Here is a 26153-nt window from a genome sequence, read left to right on the forward strand (position 1 = left end):
ATATCCAGGCACACGCATACATATATATAAGATATAGAGAGAAAGAGAAAGCTCACCTCTTTCAAGAGAAAAAAAAAACTTTGTTATGAAGAAAATTAAAAGAAAACGATCGATGCATGCTGCTTTAATCATATTCATGATAAGGAGCAAACAAGCATGGCATCGGTGGTTACCCTTACGGTACCCCTCAGCATCACTAATAAGACTCCCTAACCCGTACGTACGTGTGCCCCCCTATAGCTACAGACATATATATACAGAGAGCATATATGTACGGATGTTAATAACTAGCTATTGAGCAAAACCATCCATCACCGAGAATATGACAGCTAAGATCAGCCATATAAATAGTTTGCTTATTGATTTGGACTTCACTCGCACTAGCTCTGTAAATGGAACACAACCAAAATACAGGTGGTTAGCTCATACTCCTACTGTATACTAGCAGGTCCCAACAGTATATATAGAGGACATGAAAATTGAACCGGTGTATATATAATAATTGTTTCTTATATTGTTTCGCATTATCACAATTGTTCAGCACCAAATTAACTGCCCCTCTCTATACCAGATTGAAATTGTGATTCGATCTAAAATGTATTAATAAAGAAAAGCTCTGCAACAAGTAGCAATAGATCAAAAACAAAATGCAACCGGTCATGATTGGTCAGAGGAACCTTTGACTTGAAAACACTCAACACATCATGAGCTCCAACGCATAATATATATAGCATAGCATAGCATAGGAGGGACCTCCAAATAAATTCCAAAAGCAAGCTAGTCTACTTCTTTCTCAAAAGAGAGGCCTATATATATAGAGTAGATTTGGATTTTTGTTTTGGCAAAAGATTTGAATCCGCTTGTTGGAGTGCTTTTTAATTTATCTTTTGTGAAAAAAGGAAACACATGAGACATAACAAAGTCTAGGACGATACGTTATTCTACTTAGATCTACTACTAGGCCATACCTGAATGTAAAGAGCTAAAGAGACGCCTGATACAAATAAAAATTAAAAAAAAATTGATGTAACCAAGTAAAGCTAGTAACGAGATGCATATATGAATAATAATCAATTAATATGTAGCTCAGCCCCAATTAATGGCTGAGCTGATGGAGCACCGAGCAACGTTATTTTCAAGCAGCAGGGTTAGCTGCTAGAATAGCTAGCTAATATGAAAGGTTGGCGGCATCAGATGTGGAAGGGGCAGATGACTGTGCATGACAATAACATGACCACAAACATGTTGGTTCCAAATGTTCCTATATATCCAGCACCAGCCGCTGGTAAATCAGTGTACCAAGTACTGATCGATCGTATATATAGGTTTTCTGAAGGGGAAAAAGAAATTAAAAAAAAAAGAGATCTACTAGGTCAAATGCATGATTTCTCAGAACTTTCCCCGCCGCTGTGTTAATTAATTTACTGTAAACAAACAAAAACAACAACAACTTGTGCTCGGAGCTTCGTTTTAATTAATCTGTCAAGGACAAGTGAACACATATCAGAGAGGACACTATCAGTATCAGCTGCTAGTTATTTCGTAGATACTAGATACGCTAGACAAAGAAAGAATGATGTACTCATCGCGTACGTGCACATTTCTTGCTTTGGCACTTCATACTAAAATATAGTGTAGTGTAGCATATGGCGTTCGCTTTATTCGACACACTCAAAACATTCCATGTATCTACCAGAGCATTGTGCCATTGTTTACCATACAATATGGGGTTAAACTAAATCTGTGTGCTTACATACCCTACGATGGTGCTTATAGGATAATAAATTAATCAAACTTCGCATACTTTATCATGTAATGCAATGTAATTCCTGTTCAATGGAATGTCAAACAATGCACAAAGCAGCGCATTTGCTGCCAGATTCATCCACACATGGGGATGCAACCATCGATTGGAGGACAGTTCACAGGCAAAATTTCACTAGTCTTGTCCACTCCACCCTAGCAGAAATGGTCAATCACATCATAGGACAAACATTACAAAACCATTGGATCGTACTAGAGTAGCATTAAAAAAAATGGCATGTATTCGAAGCAGCAGCAGCACAAATTATTTGGATCACACAGCCAGATTAGATCATTCCCAGTAAAAGGAAAGAAAGAAAAATGCAGACAACATTCAGTTTATTTATTGTATAAAGAGTTGGCAGACTATATAGCAAAACTACAACCCCAAGGCTGGTGCCTGCCTGTTGCATTGGGGCGTGCTCGCCATGTTCCACCCTCATCAAGTAACAAGCCTCCCTCAGCACTATCCCTCAAACTCAATGGAACAAAACTATGACTCAGTTCAGTGCGATATCAACAGAGGAGCACCGAGCAATGCCTTCCCTGTTTTGGGCTAGTTAGCTTGCATCCTTCTTTTGTTTCCCCTTTCTTCCATTATGTGTCCTTTTGGCAAAGCTGTCTTATGCAGTTAGGAGATGGCCCCAGGATTCAGTACTTGTACCGATCATGTTGAACCCACCTCTGGAGCTGACCAAAGTTTCACCTTTTTGTCCACACCAGCAGTCCCCAAAATAAACACAGGCACGCCACCTAAAGAAAACAACAGCAGCGTGGATTAAGACATCATAAAACGCATGATCCATCAGAAGAATGGTATTCTTCCAAATAAAGGATACAGTGATATTAAAGTTCCATCAACTCCAAATAGAAAATTCATTAGCTACTTATCGGTACAACAGAACCACCATGAGTACAATTAGCATGGCGTACTTTGCAGTCAAGTCATCCAGGACAAACCAAACATCATTTTTTGTTAAATCAAGTGCTAGCCTAAATAAATGTGTTTACAAAATGTTGCGTTAAAAGTTAATGCAGGCTGCAAAGGTTCAGATCATTGGTAGTTTCTAACAATGACTGTAAGTCTGTAATAGACATTTCATTTGACAGGATTTGCAGAGATCTCCTTACCATTGGGAATTTTGCGTGGAGCCCAAGCAATGCCAGTTATATCACCTGAGTACATGTCAACAGCATGTCATTCAAAGCTAGAAATCAGTATGCCCATGCAATCTGTCATACACTATCAACATCAAACATCAGGGTCAATCAAAAAGCAGGCTAAAACACTTCAGAGCCAGGAAGGGTGCTAGTAGGAGGGACTGGCAGGGGCCATGGCCCAATCGTGCTCCAAATTTGTTTCAATTGGAGCCCTTTAAGATTAAGAAGAAATTTAGTACATATACTATACTAGTATTTGGTTGTTGATATCACGGGAAGTCTTCTAATCGTAGCTCCATCATTGTGCAGAGGAAATAAGATGGATATAGTCTAGACATGTATAGTCAGCAAGTTTTGGTTTCAATCTCAACATCTCATAGCCATGTTCCATAGGACTACGTCTAGGCTGCAGGGCTCAGAAATATACTTTGACTTGTACAGTTGGGTGTACTGGACATAGCCACAGGAAAAGGGATTTCTCGTCCCCAGAACGTGGGAACATTCTCACTCCCGACTTGTAAAAAACTTTCCCGAGTAGCATACCATGTTCCTCAACCCCCATTGACCTGGGAACTCACAGGTTAGTGCCCAACAATAAGTACTAATACAAGTCTTTGGATAACTCGCTACTCAAACACAAAAGATTCCACCATTTCAAAGATTTGAAGAACTAATTCAAGTCTTTCAAGCACCTAAGACGTAACACTCACAATCTGTCTAAACTGTCACCTGCCTGCCACTTTGCTGATAATTTATTTAGCACAACAAAAACATTGCCTAAAGTCAACCAATAGGTGCTTGCGCTTCTAAATATTTAGAACAAGCAATGCATCATGGATTAGGAAATGAGGCTCCGAGTATATCGATTGAAAAGACTAATCATGAAAGACATACACACTTCCCACACAGGTTTGGAGGCACCATTACTTCCAAAATAATATGAAGATGATTCACCCAAGCAGTTAAGGACATTACAAACCTTCATGTGCTTTCTCAGCTGTATCCAAAACTGCACCAGTTTCCACACATAACCATTGCAACGTTGATCCACTTGTTATGGCCAGAATTTTACCATCAGGAGAGACATTCATATGGTCATATTGGCAAACAGAACCTTTTGAGTCATGAAGTGGAATTGGCATAACTCTCAAGGTCTTTGGGTCCTCATCAAGGTGGTACCTTACTGAAAACAGTAAGCATGTGTATCAGATCACAAAAACCACACAAAAAAAAACAGCAAAGCACTATGCTTGAAAGGACTACAAGATGGGCATAACTACTTCTACAATGGCAACATCAACAGAACATGTGTTATTGTCACGGACAATTATATACAGGAAATTTGCATCTGAAGTGTCAACTAATGCAACTAACATGGAACCAAAAAAAGGTTGAAGAGGAGACCAAAATTTAGATAAGGCTAATAAAAATCAGCGAAGTGACAACTCTGGTCGCTATACACACTAGATGTTTCTATTGGGAGATTCGACTAATAGATAAGTGAATCACTGAAGGCTTGTATTGAAAGAAAGGAAGGATCTTCCAAAGTGGCAACTTTGTGAAGAAAAGCACAATAAAAACCATGTGTTTATGATCCTTTCATGCAAATATAGAATTCAGCACATTGAAGAGAGGATATATATAAGGTGTATATTAGAAAAAGTATAGAATGGTGACTTCCAGTGAACATGCCAAGTTTAACTTGCTAGATGCTATGAACTCAAGAAGCAACAAAGATGTGGACTTAACTGGATATAGCATACCATTAATGTTCCATACTCGAATGGAACCATCTTTGGATGCAGTAATAATTTCCTCAGAATTTGGAGCAAAGCACAAGCAAGTAACAGCACTCTGAATTAGAAGAATTTATCAGTTTCTCACAAGATTAAGTCCAATCAAATGGAACTCATCGCAAAGAAGATTGGGGATCATTACCTTATGACCCTTGAGTTGCATAACTTTATTAACCTCCTTCACTGAACCATCCTTCGAGTAAACTATCTCCCACACCTAAAGCATCAGTAAATATTACAATAATTAGGGAACACATAAACACTGCAACTATGAAGCAGTAACTGTGGCGCAGAAGTGTCTGGCAGTTTATCTAATTTGATTATCAATGAACTCTGCAACTAATATCACAATCCAAAGACAGCCTTTCAGTGGAGACCAATTCCAGTGCATTGACAACTCATATAAAGCAGAAAAGTTAACCAAAGAAAATAGCCATCTAATGGTCTTTGATACTGTAAAAAATTATTCCAGAAAGAAATAAAAGGAAGGAGAAGAAGAAGGCTAGCGACACAACTAACCTTGACATCGGCAGTAAAAGCCGCAGCAGCTATGAAGCGACCATTTGGGGATATGTCAGCCATATTATTTTTTAACTGATTGGTGTCAACTGTACCCAACTCCTTTCCACTCTTCCCGTGCCAAACTTTGATATCAGTTGCTGCAAATAGCTTAGGATAATTAGCCTTAGCAAGAAATAAGAAAGTTTCCGTCTTTACTATTTACAGCAAGGTTCAAATAAACGCTAGGCACTAGGCAGGCGCTAAGCCACCGATTAACGCCTAGGGCGCCTAAACGTAGATTAAACACGATTAAATGTTTACACACAACTACATTTCAGGAGATTTAGTTGCATAAATGTGAAAGAATAAATAAAAAAAGAAGACAAATACCATAACAGCCCACTCAGCCCAGTAAGGGAGGAAGCCCACTAGCCGATCTAAACACTAGAATACCACCCGACGATGCCCTACCAGGCTGCCATCACCGAAGGAATCCTGGCTCTCACGAGACCGCGCCGCCGCTCCTCTGCTCTCCTCTGCCTGCGCGCCGCCACTCCCCCGCTCCTCCGTCTGCACGCCACTGCTCCTCTGCTCTCCTCCTCCCGCGCACCGCCCCTCCTCCGCCTGCGCGCAGCCGCTCCTCTGCCTGCGTGCCCCTGTCCGTCGCTCTACCTCTCCACCTGTGCGAAATCAAGCGACTTGGAAACCACGAGGTAGGCACAGATGGAATTGTAGTGCAACAGACCATTTTGCCATCCTAATCTTGTCTCTTATCTTCCTTTCTTCACCATACATGGGTTCTGACAGTTCATGCCACGTTTAATTGGACGCCTAGGGCCTAGGCGACGCGTTAGGCCTCCGCCTAGCGCTTAAGCGCGCCTAAACAAGCGTTTAACTACGTTTTTTCGAACCTTGATTTACAGAAAAACATCTAGATTTGAATTCAAATGGAATAAAACATCTGCCAATTACAATCTTGAATCCACTAGAATAACTATTAAGCATTGTGAATAGCAATAGAACAGGTCACACCTTCTGAGCATGAGATAATTATAGTGCTCCCATCACCGGACCCATGAGTTGCACGGGCTGCTGCAACGTTGAGCACAGACTCCTTGCCATGGATCTTGGGGTGACTCCACTTGATCTCAGGTGGAGAAAGCTTTCCCTGCTGTTTGTTTTCCGCGGTTGGAGGAGCGCTAACATCCGCATACATATAGAGAGATGATCCCAGAAGCACCTGTGCCGCCACAACAACAGATGATGACCCCTCTGAGAAAGTAACAGCGGTAGGGTGCGCTCCAGCAGGCAAGTTTATCCTCAGAATCCTGCAAACATCCCCACATCATCATAATTCCATGGTGCTACCCATGCTTTTTTGGATAGGATTATTAATTTTTGTTGAATGCGACATCTTACTTAAAGCTCTTGCTAGAGGTATCATCGATCCTGAATACCCTGATGGCTCCATCGGCACATACTGCAACAGTACGCAGGAAAGATTCAGTATCCACTGGATTGTGGGGGTAACTGTTACACTTGATTGGTGATGCATGTAAGATTTCGTAAAATGAAGTGGATTTGCAATGCCATGGCAAAAATAGCCAACAACTAGAAGTGGAATGAGAAGTGGAATGAGAGCAGCAGGGAATACAAAGATATCCACATTCCACAAAAGAAGTAGCATGAAACTACACTAGGAAAACACGATCACATGAAACATAGGCTGACCAGTTGCTAGGTTGCCAGCGTCATTGGAGAAGGCAAGCGCAGTGACGGAGTCAGTATGCCCCCTCAAGGTGTTGACATCGAGATGGTGGTGCTTCTTGGCCGCGTCCTAGAAGAAAAGATTATGGAGATCAGTGATGTGCTCATGCCATCTGTCATATCCATGGTGACAGGAACGATTCGGATGAATGAAGATACAGGAAGACTCTGCATCTCAAGGGTGTTTATAGCAAACAGAAAGAATAATTGTTCGGAAATGAATCCCCGTGGGGCGGATTTGGTTTCCCTGGCAGGACGGAAGTAGCTGTGTATTGCTTGCACCGAGAGACGGGGGATATTGAGATTGAGATCACCTTGTCAGCCGCGTGGTGATGCGCGCGGAGGTGGCCCTTCTTGTGCTGGGCCTGGTTGGAGGGGCGGACATGCTTAGGCTGGTCCGGGGCGGCGGCGGTCGCGGTGGGAGGGATGTTGGCGATGGCGGCGCGCTTGCGGCTGAGGTAACCGGCGAGGAAAACGAGGGCGATGGCGGCACCGAGGACGGCGGAGACGAGGGGCACAGTGAGCGAGGACACGAGTGAGGCCGCCATCTGGCCTTGGCTTGCCTTGCTACGGCGGGCGGTGGCGGATCGGGGTCGAGTCGACGACGGGGGGGCGGAGGCTTTTCGTGCTGTGCAGCTGTGTTGTGCCGCCGCTTCCTTTCCCTTTCCAGTCCGCAGTCCTCGTCGTCTTCTCTCCTCCTTGTTTGGGCTTTTTATTTGGCCGTGGAGGCCCAGTAATACCAGATTCCGGCCCAGCCCATCGCACGATTTTAGCTAAATATAAAGGACTTTTATTTGGCCGTGGAGGCCCAATAATCCCAGATGCCGGCCAAGCCCATCGCACGATTTTGGCTAAATATAAAGGACACGGGAAAAAACAAAAAGTTGCTTTGCAAAGCTAAAAAAAAATGTTGCTTTGCATGCACAACACATTGAAAGGTCCTAATATGGCTAGAGGGGGGTGAATAGCCTATTTAAAAATCTACAAACTAACTAGACCAATTTGATTAGTATAATAAATAGCGAAATACAAACTTGCTCTATCTCTACAAGGGTTGCAAGCCACATATGCAACAATTCTAGTTGTTATGATCACTAAACACACAATTTGCTATATCACTACTCACTAAGAGCTCTCACACTTGCTATATTAAAGAGCTCCACTAGATGAACTTAAACTACAAAGCAAGCTCTCAATTCTAGCTACACTAAAGAGCTTGCTACAACTAGTTTGCAAGAATATAAATGAGTGAGTAGGGTGATTATACCACCGTATAGAGGAGTGAACCAATCACAAGATAAATACTAAATCAATCACCGGGAGAATACCAAAGGGCAAGAGACAACTAATTTTTCTCCCGAGGTTCACGTGCTTGCCGGCACGCTAGTCCCCATTGTGTCGACCAACACTTGGTGGTTCGACGGCTAAGAGGTGTTGCACGAACCTCGTCCACATAATTGAACACCGCAAGAACCTACCCACAAGTGAGGTAACTCAATGACACGAGTAATCCACTAGAGTAACCTTTCGGCGCTCCGTCGGGGAAGACACAAGAGCCCTCACAATCACCACGATCGAAGCCAAAGACAATCACCAACATTCGTTCGACGATCCTCGCTGCTTCAAGCCGTCTAGGTGACGGCAACCACCAAAAGAAACAAGTGAATCCCGCAGTGAAACACAAATACCAAGTGCCTCTAGATGCAATCACTCAAGCAATGCACTTAGATTCTTTCCTAATCTCACAATGATGATGGATCAATGATGGAGATGAGTGGGAGAGCTTTGGCTAAGCTCACAAGGTTGCTATGTCAATACAAATAGCCAAGAGAGTAAGCTTGAGCCGACCATGGGCTTAAATAGAGAGCCCCCACGAATAGAGTCGTTGGCTCTCTATTCTCTAAAAAGTCAGGGCGACCGGACGCACCGGTCAGATTGACCGGACGCTGGACCCCAGCGTCCGGTCGCGCAATACACGCCACGTGTCCCCTCCTTCAAACACGGATCACCTGATCTCAACGGTCATTAGTACATCTAAGTTATGACCGGACGCGCTGCTTGAAAGTGACCAGACGCAGGACCCCAGCGTCTGGTCGTTTCCAGTAAGGTACCAGTCGTGACCTGGACGCGTCCAGTCATGCCCGATCGGACTCACTGAGCGTCCAGTCATTCTCCCTCATCTCTGTGTCGCCCACATCAGCATGACCCGACGCTGAATAGTGTTCAGCCTAGAGTCCAGGTCACTTTTGAACTTAGATCCAGTCAAGAGACCGAAGGCGGACTTCATTATGTGCCACTGACCGGATGTAGGACCCCAGCAGTCCGGTCACTACATGACCAGCGTCCGGTGCACTCTATGAAATCCTATCTTTTCTATATAGAGCGTCGGTGGCACATCGGACTGTCCACACTCTATGGGCGGACACTCCATCCGGTGGAGTTTCAAACCCTTGCTCTCAAGTGCTAAACACAATGTGTATCACCTTCGTGCATGTGTGTTAGCATATTTTTACAAACATTTTCAAGGGTGTTAGCACTCCACTAGATCCTAAATGCATATGTAATGAGTTAGAGTATCTAGTGACACTTTGATAACCATATTCAATACGAGTTTTCACCCTCTTAATAGTACGGCTATCGAACCAAAATGTGATCACACTCGCTAAGTGTCTTGATCACCGAAACGAAAAGGATCCTACCACTTATACCTTTGCCTTGAGCCTTTTGTTTTCTTTTCTCCTTTTCCAAGTCCAAGTACTTGATCATCACCATGGAATTACCATCATCATGTCATGATCTTCATTTGCTTCACCACTTAGAATAGTGCTACCTATCTCATAATCACTTTGATAAACTAGGTTAGCACTTAGGGTTTCATCAATTAACCAAAATCAAACTAGAGCTTTCACACATATCAAATGCCAAAGTGCCAAAACCATTCCATTCACAAAGCAAATGATTTCAGTACAGGAAACCATCCAAATTCAGATTGCATCCAAAAAACACCTAAGGGTATAAATGACCATGCAGCCCGAAGCCTGCAATTTTTACCCGGACCAAGCACGGCATGGCCCGAGGGTCATTGGGCTCGGGCTGGCCAAGCATAGGGCAACACGCCATGCCTAGGCCGCTACTCAGGCCCACGGGCTAGCACGGCACGACCTAGTTTATAGGGGTTGGCCCGACAACGGCTCGAGACCTCCCCCCCCAGCGGCGAAGTGGCCCAGCATAGTGGCCAGTCGGCCTAGCCCCACAACGCCTCACCCTCCCCCCCGTATATATAAGTGACGGTCCGCGGTGCTCTCCCTCCTCAACCCTAACCCTAAATCATTTCCTTCCCCACCGCCTCATCGCTCTCGCCTAGCTCTCGCCTCGATCGCTCGACGGTCGATGCCTCGCCGTCTCGTCTACTGGTGTCCGACCTCACCGACCCTAACTCCGATGACCTAGAACCACCTGTCATCGGTGACCTCCCCTGATCCCCTCCCTCTCCACCTCTCCCTTCTCCGTCTCCCTATCTCCTCTCTAGATCTCGGTGATTATATGAGTTCATTGTCCCTGTCTGTCCCTCCTCCGTCGCTCGCCGTCCTTGCTAACTGGTGTGTCATGTTCTCTAGGTGTACGTCGTCTTCTTTGGCATCGGGCTCCGGTTGCACAGGTAAAACCCTAACCCTAACCCTCCTCTTATCTTCTTCCATTAATGTATTCTGATGTGATCTTTTCATCCTACTCCATATCTTTGTGCAGGTCGGTAGCCGATGCGTCGTCCTCTAGCTATGGCATAGAGCGACTAAGATAGCCCCGCGCATCGTTGAGGAATGGTGCTAGAGAGCCGTCCACCATGGCGGCTACTGATGACGATATCGTCTGGCCACTCACCAGCAACGATGATTTGATCGCAACAGGCTTGCCCCCTGAGAACGACGACGACACCCGAGACGACGCTACTGTGTTGTTCGGTGTCGATGTTGGTAGCAGCTCTACTGCTCTGATCGATCTGGACGACGACGATGGTGAAGGGGCGACAGCAACTGGGACCTCGGCCTGCTCCAACGACTCAGCTCCATCTGTTGCTGGTAACTCTTCTAGTGTTGGTACTGGTAAGCGTAAATCTGTTGTGTGGGCTAATTTTGATGAGATCTATGAGACTGTGAATGGTAAGAAAATCTACACTAAAGCTACCTGTAAAATATGTAAGCATACTTTGTCTGTTAGATCTAATGTTGGCACTGGCCACTTGAAGAGGCACTAGAAATCTTGTAGGTAGAAAACTGATCAAGCTGCTAGGGTTCAGTCTAGGCTTACTTACAATCCTGATGGTTCCATGCATAACTGGGACTATAAACCTGATATTGCTAGATCTGAATTGTGTTGCTTGAATGCTTGGCTTGATTTTCCATTGGGTATTGGTGAGACAGATGCATGAGAGGAATACATTGTTCATGCTCATAACCCTAGGTTTACTAAGGTTTCTAGACAGACCACCACTAGAGATCTTAGTAAGCTATTTACTGAACGTCGTAATATGCTTAAGAATTCTATGTTGTCTGGTGCTTCATCTGTTGCTTTGACATCAGACATTTGGTCTAGTAATACTAAGGAGGACTACATTAGCATTGTTGCTCATTATGTGAGTGCTGATTGGGAGTTACAAAAAATGTTATTAGTCTGAGGTTGATTGAGGTGAAGCATGCTCGTGAAAATATTGCTGACAAAATTGATTATGTGGTTGAGAAATTTGGTTTGATTGCCATGTTTTCTCTGTAACTCTAGACAATGCTTTTTCTAATGCTAAGGCTATAGATACTTTGATACCTATGTTTGCTGGTTATTTGGGTTATGATCCTTCATCTGAGCCTGTAAATCCTAATCAGCGTAAGTATAGTCTTGTGCATCAACGTTGTGCTTGTCATCATTAATCTGATTATAAAATCTGGTTTAAAAAGGTTCAAACATTACACAGAAGATTTTAGAACTGCTATTAATTTCTTAAATTCTTCTAATCAAAGAATTGCTATATTTAAGAACTACTGTACTGCCAATGGTGTTAGACCTAGAAAGTTTGGCTTAGATATGGATGTTAGATGGAATGCTACATACCTTATGCTTAAACACTTGGTTCCATATAAGGATATTTTTTTTCTATGTTCATTAATGCAAATTATGGCTCAACATTGTTGACTGCAAGACATTGGTATATAGCTGAAAAGATATTATAGTTCCTGGAAATATTTTATGAATCCACAGTTGTTCTTTCTGGTGTTTACTATCAAACTAGTCTACTTATTCTGCACCATCTGCTAGACATTGCTTCTATTTGCATGCAAGTGAAAAAGATCAAAATCTAATAGCTGTTATCTATCATATGAAGCTTAAATTCCTTAAATACTGGAAGAGTATACCTCTGTTATATTTATTTGCTTTCATTCTTGATCCTAGAGCTAAGCTGAGAGGTTTATTTAATGTTCTGCAAATACTTAAAGAAAACACTGGTGTTGATTACAGTTCATATTATGCTGATGTGAAAACTAAATTTTACAAGTTGTTTAACAAATATGAGAGAAAGTTTGGTGCAGCTAGGTCTCAGAGACCTATACAGCCTGCAAGCCATACAGGTAAGAAAAAGCAGGCATGGGGAATAATCTTTGGAGGCCCTGGATCATCTGGTGTTGTTGGTCCTTCCCCTGCCTCTGCCCGCACTTCATCTCAATCTGCTTCTGCTGCTGATTGTGAGCTCACAGCTTATCTAGACAATGACAATGTCACTGCATATGAGGATGACTTCGACTTACTTCTCTGGTGGCATGACCACAAACTAACCTATCATATCCTATCTATAATGGCTAGAGATATTATGTCTGTTGATGTTTCTACTGTCTCTTCAGAATCATATTTCAGCTCAACAGTAATTGAAGAGCGACGACGACGCTTATTGCCTGAAACTGTGGAGATGCTGGCTTGCATAAAGGATTGGGAGTTAGGAGAAAAAAAGGTTACAGCATGCTGTTGACAACCAAGAGTTGAAAGACTCCTTCAAGAATCTTTATCTTGTTGAAGATGCATCTGGGGCTGTTGTTGTTGCTAGCACATCTGGGCTGGCACATCTGGATCCGCATCTGTGGCTTCTGCTGGTACTTAGTGTGTGAGACTTGAGAGTTGTGAGACTTAAGAGTGATCTATTATCTTTGTATCTGTGATGTATGATTGATACTGGTGAACAATGGTTTAAGACTTAGTGCTGCACTCTTTTTCCTTTATAGGGTCTCACAAGGATGAGTTTTACCCATAAAAGGTTTTTAACGAGGCAACATTGTACAAACAGCTCTGTTATCTTAATTCCCTTGTCTCCTTTGGTGGCTTTTGTTAAAATTTAGAATCTGTGATCGGTTTATTACTTGTGAATGTGCTGAAATATGAATGAATTGTGAAATATAATTGTGAAAATAAAGAAATGTTAGATGAGAGAAGCAATTTAAGGTGTTTTAAGAGCACCGGACTATAGGCTAGCACAACCGACAGATTTGGCCGTGCTTAGCGAACTGGTACGGCATGGATTTCAGCCCATAGGGCCATGCTTGGGCCGAGGGCCAGGCACGAGACCCGGAGGGGCATGGCCTGGGAGGCACGGCGTGCCGTGCCGGCCCGGCCCGTTGGCCAACTATACCTAAGGGGTCGTTCGGTTCCTTCGGATTAAGTCCCTGAACGATTTTCGGTTGAAATAGTTCACTAATTTGTACAATTTTGATAAGCTTGAATGGTTCGTGGGTCCAGTCCAGGCCAACCGACCAGACCCTAAGTAGTATAGTACTGTACATAGATAGTGTACAGCTTATTACAGTGCCAAAGTGACAGGCATCCTAATCTTGTCAGACTCAGACACGTCGCAATCACATCCAGTTTCCAACCTGCAGGTAGCTTCCATCCTCGGAAATGGTTTGCCATTGCTTCCTGTAATACTCCATCCGCGAGTGTGGCTCTACAACGCGGATCTTCCCATTCCTGTTATTCAAACACTCACATTTCATCAAGCCATAACCACACGAACCAAGATTGATTTGCGTTATTGGAGCCAAAAGATTAGCTTAACACCACATCTAATACAAGTTACAAATCATATCTCTTTTTAAATTTTATTTTCTTTTTATAAACAAGACAAAGAAAGAGACGTTACAAAAACACTAGTAAATTAAGAAGCATGATATGTGTATGATATCATAAGCACTACATATGGCAAAATGTAAATTTAGTGCTAAAATTGATTGCAGCTTACTGTTCATTTCTCTTTGCTGAAGATTAGACAGGGCAACAGCAATGTTCGCACCAATAAGAGCATTATTCTTAACAAGTGCAATATCTGAACATCACTAAGGAGAACTGTCTTTGCATAAATGGAACTAAAAGGGCACACAACCAATATGGGTTTTGTATGGTAATTATACCCAGTAAACCTTTGTTTCCCACAAAATCCAATATGGTATTGCGTAATAAAAATTTGGAAATGCATTGGATATCTGTGGAATACAGCAACTAGGCTTAAAATTCTTGGTGCACGTTATGCAACCATCCTAATAATATGCCATCGAATGGAACTATTATACAGATGATGTCATAGGATACTAGCTTCCAAGGAAGATCCTCCAGTTAGTTGTTTTACTCTTTCAAGCATGAAGGGAGTGATCGCATTTCCTATTATCCTTTTATCCCTGAGAAAAAAGATGGCAAAGTTCATCAGCTATCATTTTTATATCATTACCAGAAGTGCAGATGTAGACTGTACTCTGCCTCCTTTAGAGCTGTCTGTATTGCAGACTCTATAATTTCCCCTGAAGCTGCATGCTGCTTGGGGATAGGCGCTGCAATAAGAATCCCAGAACCAAGATGTAGGTTCTTGTTTGCATCTGCATGAAATCAGAAATCTCACAAACAAAGAACTCTAGAACCACTGACAACCAAGATTCTAATCAGCGCAGAAGCTAGCAGGCACAAGGAGATACTGCACAACATCAAAAGTTTGAACAACTCAATGTGTGGATTGCCAATTGGACTTTGTAATGTGATAGAGTTTTGCACATTAGAAGAATCCAAACATTCTAAGTGATGCCTTTAGATTTTGGATTTATAGCGCACAAATTTGGAGCTACCTTATTAATCCGGTAGTCTGGCTGTAGATTTTAAAACGGGGTACTACATATCGAAACGATTTTATCTACATACCAGTTAATATCTCTGTAAAAATCAAGAAATAAGATAACTCAGGGAGTAGAAGCTCATCGGTGGATCAAGTCACTACCAAAAGTTCGTCTCATGAAAAATGTGAGTAAGGATATAAAGCAAAAAAAGTTGTAATTTACTACTCACATATTATTTTGGCACACTCTTCTGGAGAATCAACACGACATGGCACCTGCGTTTGGTTAAAAAGTATATGTCAATAAATATCCAGAACAGGAGTTACTTACTAGAGCCTGCTTGGATGAAAAAAAAATTGCAGGAATATTGCAAGGAACGTTTCAACTCCAAAGTCCATAAGAATCAAGAAAAGCACCCCTTGCAACAGGGCCTAACTGCATATCTAATCATTCTGTGATAGTGCCAAATTACTGCAAGACCAGCAGTATGTACTCTACTGAATTATTTGCAAGAGGCCATATTGCATAGTTGTCAAACACTGAGATGAGGAAAATGTCCTTTAGACTAACATAGGCACAGAAGTGGCGCAAAATCCTGTTAAGCTAAAATCATATATAAAAATCTCCATACTTGCCTAGTTGCCTTAGCACTTAGCTGATAGACTATGTGACACATGAAGCATTTATAAATACAAATGCAGTTGGAGGAGAAAAAAAAACAAATATTACAAAGAGTAAAAAGTTTTTTCTTAAAGTAAAAATAAGAAGGAGCACTGCCCTTTCATTAAGATAGAAGGGAGGGTTTAGAAGTTACAGGACAGGATACAGATAGCAGAGTCTGGGTAAAAGGAAAACAATGAGGATGTCAATAGGAAGGGCGATTCAAGGATGGTGAAACTCAAAAGACTTAAAAGGTTATGCCTTGAACTTGAAAGCTTAAAGTTAGCTGTTTTCAATGACTGTGCTCTAGCGAACTGTCCAAACTGAAAGATATATAAAGCAGTTTACCAAACCTTCTCTTTCGAACCTCACTACACTCCATGTACAAACCACAACTTCATTGAATTATGAACAATCTTAAGTTGCAATTGAATCATGCTAAGCCACCGTTGGTTCAGATGAAAGCATTTGGCTCTTTCAGCGGTATGGCAATTATATTCCAAGTATCAACAAGACAAATATCTTATCTTACAGAAGAAAAGGTATTACCTGGCATCCACTAATTTCTGTGAAGAACGCGGGAAATTCATTGGCTCTGTAAGCAGCAACTGTTACCCCTTGAGTTTCCTGTCATGCAATAGACTAATAAGATCACACGACTGAACATGAGCAAAGCATTGTACCTTGCACGGTATCTTGCTGAAACACAAACGAAACTCTACAATATTACTCTCATATTAAGCACCACATATTGACTCAATTGTCAAGCAACACAAGAGCTTTTGTGTGAGCTTCTACTGAAAAGATGATCTCAGGTCATTCAGGATAGACATGAACAAATGGGTCCCTTTAAAATAACAAACACCAATAAGTTTACGTTTTGGTTCCCTTTCAATTGAGTTAAGTGCTAACCAAGGAAAAGTGAGTTCCAAAGCAAAGGTGCTTCTTTTTTCGAATTAAAAGATAGTGGTGAGAAAATTAGATTAATTCATATGCATATGCAACTTTTCATACCAGTATCTTACAACAAAAAGCCTTTGTGTACTGGTGACAGAAGTTGCATATGAATTAATCTAATTTTGCATCAACTCATTTCCAGCCCACACTTTCCTACTTTCATATCCAGCTCAGTATGCAAAGAGAAGTGACGAGATTCAGGCAACACCTTTATTTCACTATTCAATAACTCTTGCGCAGACAGATATGCACAAGTGTTGTCGTCTTGACCCATATATGTGCACATAACATTATAACAATAACAAAACCTGAACACATTCCTCAAGTACATCCTATCCATATTTTACATCTTAACAGCTAAAGATGAAAGCAACCTACAATTCTACATGAAAGTTCATTCTACTAAACCAAGTTATCCGTGGAAGACAGCAAACAGAAGTATACTACCAGGTATTCAAGTGTCCGCGGTATGTCCAAAATGGACTTCACACCTGCCGATACAACAGCTACAGGAGTCTTTCCAAGTTCAGTTAAGTCTGAGGAGACATCCATAGCTGCATCGAAATGGTGACTTCATCAATCAATGTACAACTGTTTGTCGCTTGACCATGCCCAAATGCTAGTTTAGTTTAACTGTGCATTCTGAATGTTGTGCTTCAAAAATAAAAAAAAAAGAGAACAAATTTTATTCAATGAACTTTCAGCTTCAGAGTTTAAATCCGTCAATCAGCAGTTGATGGAAGATCATCAATATCATACATTAACTAGGGGGTCACAGAGAGCTGTGCGAGAGACGAGATTGAAAGAGATAAATCATAAGCAGCCAAGATACAACAACTTCCTGCCAGTGTCACACATACAGCAAAATAAGTACGCAATAAGAAAATGCTTACTTTGTTCACCATGTCTATGCACACCTCCTATTCCCCCTGTAACAAAAATCGGTATGCCAACCTGAATTTGGAAAGAGCTTAATTTATTTAGAGTGGTTGGTACTAACATGGAAATGATATCAGATCAAGCCAAGATAAACAAGACAGGTATAATGATTTTAGAAGAGATATTTTCAGCACCTTGTGAGCAAAGAACATAGTGGCCGAAACAGTTGTTGCGCCATTGCCACCAGATGCGACCTGTCAAATAGATAGAAAAAAAAAGGAAAGAAACAAATATAGGTATATGACTAACTATAAAAAGACAGTTAAACACAAAGGGAGTACAAATGTATGCATAAGGTCGCCCAGATTTGGAGATAGTGTCCGAAAAAGGTCTCCATTGCTTCTATGTCAGCAAGGAGGCAGATTGTTGAGGCATAAATCATGTGAAGTGTCCTTTTTCTTGTGTAAATAGCAGAAGAACAGCAGATAGCATGGAACCTGAGAATGGATAGTTTCTAGTGTGCAGGGCACTCACAACATGGGCAATATCCCTTCTAGCCGTCTTCTGAAATTGCCTTCCACTTATAGCCAGTCTCTTCAATTGTTCGCTGTTAAGGCCTATTATTATCACAAGAATAGTGTCAAGGGTAGAATGTAAAATTTACAGTATAATTTGACTTAGAAATTTGGATAGTCACGTTGTCTTGTCACTGCGAATATGGTTTTGCAGATGCATGGTTGCTAAAAAAAGAAAGCTAGAATGATGTTTTGGGTGCTAGCTTGAGAAGAAGGAAATATGTCTCCAAATTCAAAGAGTGAAGGAAGGACGAAACGGATACTAGCAAAATTCGAGAAGAAGGCAATCCAGCAACAGCACGTGAAGAAGCTGAGAACTGACCGACATGGGGAACTCCGTCTAGGATGGCTATGGTGGCAGGGATAGCCCCATTGTCCCTGACGATGGCCTCCACCTCCATGGCGGTCTGGAGATTCTTCGGGTACGGCATACCTACACGGGACCCGTGAAGCATGTTGCAGTCAAGGGACATTCATTAAATGGTGCACGCCATGGAATTGAATCGAATCGAACGTTGATGCGCCAAGCTAGCCAGAAGAGGGAGGCGACGCGAATGAAAAGGGAAACGGATGGAAAAGGCAGGAGCAAGCTGACCGTGGCAGATGATGGTGGACTCGAGGGCGACGACCGCGCCGCAGCGCGCGAGAGCGGCCGCGACCTCCGGCGCCACCACGATCGACATCTTCGGCGGCTGTGCCGGTTCTGTCTGCAACCGTACGCCGGCGGCGGAGGAGGTAAGAGTAGACAGCAATTCGCGACCGGGCCGGGCCGAGCCCAAAGAAGCCTGGAAAGTTTTCAGATCAGATGGTTATGCGGCGGCCGGCGGCGGCTAAAGGTAAATAAATCGAAGGAAGGGCGGCGGGCCGGCGGCACAGCGAAAACATCATGATCTTTGTATGGAGGGAGGAAGAGTAGAATGGGCCATGCCGGTCCATACGAAGGCATCATGATCTTTATATGGGACCAAATAACCTACACGCGTGTAAAAGTAGTTTTTTTCAGTTTTTTTTAATGAAAATGTTATGACACCAGTTTTATTAGGTGAATAGTAGCAGTGTTTATGAAAAACGTCAAATTTATAATGGCACGGTTCTAGTTAACTCGATGTAGGCAGGGCGTCCATCGTTGACGAGGGAGATGGGTGAGATTTAGGGCATGTACCGCCCAGAGACGACCCCTTATCTGTAAAAAGCCTCGAATCTAATGCAGTGACACCTAAAAAGACAGATCATACAACAATAGACGAAGAGTCATCTACAAGATGTTTAATGCTTTATATGGAGCAAACATTAATCATGCATATCACTTTGTATAGCGTCGTGTTGCATTGAACTTTTTAGGAATTGCAATAGTATATTTCTCAAAGTATATCACCAAAATATGACTAAAATACTTAAAGTATTTCAGCTTGTTCACTAGCAACCAAATATTCGTGTGTTGTTGTAATCTATTACCACCAAAAAAAAATAGGAGACACTTTCGTCCAACAGGTGTTGGTGCGCGCGCCTCCGATTCCGAGTTCTGCCAGAAATCGCAATGCAGCTTTCGTCCAACCACGGCCAGCGTCCAAAGTCCAAACTACGAGTCTGCATGGAGTCTTCCATCTGCACCAGGCTAGGCTCAGGCCCCATTGATGGACATCGCTGCCCCTGGATCCACGCGCTGCGGATCCTCCAACCTCCTCACGCGCGTAGCCGGCGACGGAGAAGAAGCCTCGGCGGCCAGGAACGACGGAGGGAGGCGGGGCGGCGACGAGATGCGAGACGGCGCGGGAGGCAGGATGTGAGGGGCGGGCGGAGGAGGAAGTGCGCCACTCAGCGGCGCGACGTATGGGAGGTGCGCGGCAGGAGGCCGAGCGGGAGCGGTGGGGCGGCGAAGAAGAAAGAGGATTTCGCAGTGTGTCGAGCCGCGGAATCCCGGTTTCCCGGGGATGGCAGCGATGGGATAAGGCTCTCAACAATGGTGGAGTGGTGCTAAATAAAAAACGGGCCCCACGTATAGTATTTAGCATCGCTTTGCATATCCTACAACGCGCAAGCATCACTAGAGGTACAGCAGCACCTGCGTAGCAGTCAAATCAAGAGCCCTTGAGCACCATCCAGCATGCGTTGCGGTAGTTGGGACCAACAGTAAAAAATACGTACTTCTTTGCATGCCACGATGGTAGGGCATCACTACCGTACCAGCTAATTCTTATTCTATTGAGCTGGCATTCTTATTCTATTGAGCTGGCACCGGCGCAACTACTTGCACCGCTCCAAGTTTTCCTGGCATCACTGAAAATTAGCATAGTAGGCTACAGCGTGGGGAGCGGTGCCCAAGTCTTCTCTCTCCTTTCCTGGCTTCACTTAGGCCACACACTGCGGACTGCCAAAGGGAAAGAAGAAAAATACATAAATAAAAGAAGAAATTAAAAAAAATAAAAAGAAGAAGATAAAAAATAAAAAAAATAAAGGTACGCCGAAGTCCATGGCTCCATGCGGCGAAGAGATGTTGGATAAGGTAGGTACAGTTCTACCAAATCTCTTTTCTACCCATCAAAATTATACTAGGTATTCCTAGAAAAACATCCTCTGCCGAGAGTCTTCAACTATTGTGCATCCAGAAAAATACACATAGGAAATCGTTTCTATTAAAATCAATAGCTAATAAAGCACTCGTACCAAATCCAATGGCCGATAGAAAAAGTTTGATGCCAGGCTTCAAACGCACCCGCACCCTGCGCGCCCTCCGTCTACGCACGCGAAACGCTCCCCACACACACCGTCGCGAGCAGGGTTCGATGTCTGGGAACACGGAATAAAAAAAACAAACGCCGGGATGAGGACGCGAGCACCCGTTGATCCCGCCGGCCGTCTGCCTCCTCTCGGGATTTTTAACTTTTTCCCATTCTTACGGATGACACTCCTTCGTTTGCCACTTTTATACACGCTCATACACAATTACCATTGTAAATAGTAAACCTCCTATGTTTTTATCATTTTTGCTGGTGGGCACGCCAGCGTGGCAGTGAGTCTGAGAAGGCCTACAAAACATGCCAAATGACCTATTTACCCTTATTGCTTCTCTCCCTCTACTTGCTGACGCATGGGCCCCACACGTCAGCTTTGTCTTAAACCTCCAGCCACGGATGGGAGCCATGCACATCCAGCTTCATCTCACACCTCCATCACCTGGATGGGAGCCAGGCACCTCTAGCTTCGTCATCCCTCCATGGCTGCTGAGCAGCCGAGGACGACGAGCAAGGCACCGCGCGCGAAGTCGATGGAGGAGTTCTTACGGCAAAGAGGGGCTGGTTGCAGCCAGCCACGGGTACAAGCGAGGCTCTCCGGCGGAGTGCTTCGGTTGAGGTGGAAGACGCCGCTGCGACCATGGATTGGCGCTGAGATGTGGATAGGCGGCCGCGGCAGGTCCTTGTGGCGCCAACGAAGGAGACGGGGAGGCGAGAGCTGCTGTGTATGCGGAGATCGGTGAGCTCGACCTCGGGACGACAATGACGACGACGACAGTGGTTCACGGCGATGGGGCGGGGGTTGCCAAACGACGAGTAGCGGGGTGAAGTCATCATGCCACTGCGAACTCGCAGAGCCCGTTGGGAGTAGCAGAAGCGGCTGGATGGGGGAGATCGATGGTGACGATGAAGCTCCAGTCATGGCCGCAGCTCCGTGCAAGCTCCAGTCTTCTACCCCGCCTCCGTGGAAGCTGCAGGAGCAAGCATAGGGAGCTTTTATGAGGCAGCAGCTCTGTAGCAGCACGACCTAGGTGCCAGCACGCCGCTCCTCCTCCCTCCACCGCCAGAGCCCGCTCGTCGTCGAGCCGCTCGGCTTCGGGTGATGGCTGGAGGTTGAAGACAAAGCTGACGTGTGGGGTCCACGCGTTAGAGGGAGAGAAGCAATAGAGGTAAATAGGTCATTTCGTATGTTATGTAGGTCTTTTCAGGCTCACGCGCATGCTCGCGTGCCATGTCAGTAAAAATAATAAAAATATAGGAGGTTTACTATTTACTATGGTAATTAAGTGGACACGTATAAGAGTGTCGTCCGCAAGGACGCCAAAACGTTAAAAATCCCCCTCCTCCCGGATCGCGAGCTGACCTCGACACCCTGGTCGTGCTCCTCACCGCCAACCCCTCCCTCGCCCGCCCTGCCATGCTCGATCTACGACCGAAGGGCAACGCTAGGAAAGGAGGAAGGATGCAGCAGCCGGCTAGGCCTGCCGGGCGCTCGCGCCCCTTCCCCTCAACGAGCAAGGCGGTGGCCAGCCGGGCCTACACGCGCCGCGCCCGTCCCTGCCATCGCCAGCCAGAGCGGCTGCGGCTAGGCGGACAGCCGGTGCCCGCGCCCGGCGACGTCGGCGGCCAAGAGGTCGGGGCGGCCTAGATCTGCCACCCCCTACAGCCGGTGCTGCGTCACTCAATCCGTGTGACGAGGAGATTGGCGCGGACGACGAGGAGGAGACACACTTCCATGCGGCCTGCCACAAAGAACTGCGCAGTCGTGGGGCGACCCTGGGTCGCCGGCACCCGCGGCGTGGCGCCCCCCACGCGGTTGGGACGGGGAGGAGGCGGGCTGGCCTGAGGGCTTGAGGGGGAGATCCTCGTGGCGAGGAGGGGCGACGGGTTCCGTTGCCTACTGTACGACGGCATCAAGGCGGATGCAACGGAGAGGAAGCAGCGGAAGCATCCGTGCACCGTCTGGGATGTGGAAGTCAGAGAGGAGAGGAGGATTCAGTTGCTCGTCAGCAGGTATTCGTATTTCTGCTCCTGCCATTTCAGGCTTTCTCTGATCATATACCCTGCTTACATAATCACAACGCCAAGGACATGAGAGATGGGATAATTAGTTGAGCTGTATTAATTATTGTGAATGCTTGCTTGCAGAACAATGATTGGCATAAAATATCATATTATTAATTAATAGTGATAAAACTGGAGAAGGGATTGAGCACTGACTTGTGAAGAAATATGTGAAAGGAATACTCCTTCACCAAATTCAGGTCCCTCTTAGATTTGTGGATTCAACTAATAATTTTGAAGAATAATATATACGAAACTATATATCGATAGACCCCAAAAAAAGTAGTTGCATTAGGATTCTTTTCCTGTCGAAATACTTGCCCATAGATGTAACAAAATGCAGTGTCTTTGATTCAGTCATCGTTCAGTCCCATCGTGTTTACTCTTTGATACAATTTTGCAGACTTTTATTTACCATGATCCTAAACCTTACCAATCTTCATTTATAACAGGTTACAATTACTACCTGAAACAGTAAATATGCCGAGTGTAATTAATCGGGCACTCGGCAAAAGGCTAATTTACCGAGTGTATTTAATAAGACACTCGGCATATATATTACACTCGGTAAAAAAACATATTTGCCGAGTGTCAAATATAAGACACTCGGCAAACCACAATACGACACTTGACAATAAATTAACACTCGGCAAAATCATATCACGTGACCAGCAGGTGCGACAGCCGTCTGACGGCGTGCCGATCGTTAGCAAAAGTGTAACTTTGCCGGTGTTTTGCCGTAGCACTCGGCAAAATGATCCGTTTGCCGAGTATTTTTTCCAGCACTCGGCAAAACGATAAGTTTACCGAGTGTTTTTGGCCAACACTCGGCAAATGTAAAACCTATTTTCCTCTCGTGCCATCCAAACTTTTTCTACCATCCACATACAACATGTGTTACTACATGTTAAAATTTGGTATATTTCTGAATCCGTTTGATATATTTAATTAATTTATTGCGTTTAGAGGAATTTTTTGGTATAAGTCAAATTTGAACTGCAAGTGATTCAAATAATGGAATAAAATGAGTGGGAAAATGATATTCATGTTATTGAGTCCATTTTGAGGCCTTGCCCAGGAAATGAAAAGAATTTTTGAACATCTTGTTCACGAAACCCGACCACGAACGTGTGGCCGAATGGTTTTTAAATTCTAAAAAAACAAACGAAGTCTGAAAATTATGAGATTTATCAAAATCTCATGATATCATACGTGGAGGCTGTGGTAAAAAATTGAGAAGGTTTCGGACAATCTGTCACGTACGATGTTTACAATCTGAAGTATCTCAAAAGAAGAATCATAACGTAGAGAATGATCCGGTAAGATTTGGATTCAAAGTGACGGTCGAATTGGGGTTTGACTTCAGAACTTGTTGTATAGGCAATAGAGAACATAGATTGATCCATGTGTAATTTTGGTAAATTTTTGGATCCGTTCCATAATTTTAATTTGTTAAGTGCAATTATAGAATTTTAATTGATATACATTGAATTTGAGCTACAACTGCATGAAATAATAAGTTTTTTTTCACTCCTGACCTTGAAACTTTTTCTACTCTCCACATACAATATGTGGTACTCCATGTTAAAAATTAATATATTTTTGGATCCATTTGGTAGGTACATACAACATGTTAAGATGTGGTATTGCATGAAATAATAAGTTTGCCGAGTGCCCGATATATGGGCCTAGCTAGGTGTTTCTTTTTTTTTTTAAGGTTATTTGTTAACTAGGCCTAATTAGCATTGGAAGTTTGTGAGTGCAGTTTCCAATGCGTCCTCGCAGATATCAAACTTGCACAATCACATGTCCAGGTGTGCGACTCAAAGATAACTTTCTCAGATCAATGACTGCTCATGGTGCTAAGTAAGTGAAGCTAGTAACATATATTTTTCTAATCACATAGCATATTCTAATTTCACCGCCTTTCACACTTTATAGTGTCACGCTGAGTCAAGAAAAATATAGACAGACACATGAAGAACCATTTCGAGGCTCATTATATGGAAACACATATATACCCCTAGAACAGTTAATAGCCAACAACAAATGCGGGTTCTACGTGATGTGGGCAATGCATTAGTACCTCAACGAGAGCACAATGGAAGAAAATAAAATGGTGTGTATGTTTCTCATTTTATGTATATCGGTTAATTCAATAAAACACACTACTGTTTTGTCTAACACTTGTGCAAGTTGATGTCATCTTGCTTCAACGATAGCGTGAGAAACTTAAAACCCCAAAAGCTATTAGAGTTCGAGATCAAAGAACTACAAGACAAGCTAGCATCCTTCGCCATGGACGATGTCTTGAGTAAAAGAGTATCTTTCAGCATTGATCAAGCCAAGGATAAGAGTAATATAGATCCAGAGACGATGAAACTTCTATCGTAGTATATACATTTTTACTGTAACAACATATACATTATTGTAACATTTGTAATATAAATCTTGATGGATTTGTGATGTATGTGATGCTTTAAATATCCGGTCCAGTAACCATAGGAAATAAAAAATATATTAGACAAAAATAATAAAATAAAATAATGAATAGGCACATGAAAAATCAAATCAGTTTGCCGAGTGCTCGATATATGGCACTCGGCAAATCTAAATTTTGCTGAGTGTCATACCTAGAACACTCAGCAAACCCCTTCACGACCCCACCGAGCAGTTTAGTTATTGAAAATAAAAAAAACAAAATGGGGGTTTGTCGAGTGCTAGTTCGCGGGCACTCGGCAAATCTCCCTTGTAACCACCCCAATCCCCACCCGGCCGCACACACACTCACAGTCAAACACATCCACCCACGCCTGCCCACACCGCCGGCCGGCCCCGCCGCCCGCCCACTCCAGCCCCCGGCGCCGCTGGTCTTGCGCGCCGCCGCCCGCCCACACCCGTCGACGCCGCTGGTCCCGCGCCCGCCCACAGCAGCCCCCGGCGCCACCCGCCCACACCCGTCCCCTCCGGCCCTACGCGCGCCCAGCGGCCGGTGCCCCTGTTGGCCGGCGCCCGGTGCCCTCTCCCGGCCTCGCGCGTCCACGCCGGCCTGCCACCGCTACCCTAGAGCCGACGGCCTTAGAGGAGCCTCGCCGCGCGGGCGGTTCGCCTCGCCGCCACTACCCCCTG

At 44.0% G+C, this 26153-nt stretch overlaps 2 protein-coding genes across 2 annotated transcripts; both read right to left on the reverse strand.

Annotated features, from left to right (window-relative positions):
* Positions 1-2016: 2016 nt before the first annotated feature.
* Positions 2017-7682, reverse strand: LOC136517172 (uncharacterized). Its single transcript, XM_066510696.1, has 10 exons — positions 7343-7682; positions 6993-7098; positions 6681-6741; positions 6294-6589; positions 5280-5419; positions 4903-4977; positions 4728-4818; positions 3944-4147; positions 2935-2979; positions 2017-2556 (listed from the first exon to the last, which is right to left on the reverse strand). Exons 1-10 carry the CDS (start codon positions 7574-7576, stop codon positions 2471-2473), a joined length of 1338 nt encoding a protein of 445 aa, XP_066366793.1. The 5' UTR covers positions 7577-7682; the 3' UTR covers positions 2017-2470.
* A 6051-nt stretch (positions 7683-13733) lies between these two features.
* On the reverse strand, positions 13734-19166 carry LOC136517583 (pseudouridine-5'-phosphate glycosidase-like). Its single transcript, XM_066511189.1, has 12 exons — positions 18824-19166; positions 18551-18661; positions 18188-18270; positions 17848-17907; positions 17668-17728; positions 17222-17328; positions 16367-16444; positions 15387-15432; positions 14806-14926; positions 14646-14731; positions 14299-14382; positions 13734-14027 (listed from the first exon to the last, which is right to left on the reverse strand). The coding sequence occupies exons 1-12, from the start codon at positions 18909-18911 to the stop codon at positions 14005-14007; spliced, it is 948 nt and encodes a 315-aa protein (XP_066367286.1). The 5' UTR covers positions 18912-19166; the 3' UTR covers positions 13734-14004.
* Between the last annotated feature and the right edge of the window lie 6987 nt (positions 19167-26153).

Source organism: Miscanthus floridulus, chromosome 17 (assembly GCF_019320115.1).
Source record: "Miscanthus floridulus cultivar M001 chromosome 17, ASM1932011v1, whole genome shotgun sequence".
Lineage (NCBI taxonomy): Eukaryota > Viridiplantae > Streptophyta > Magnoliopsida > Poales > Poaceae > Miscanthus > Miscanthus floridulus.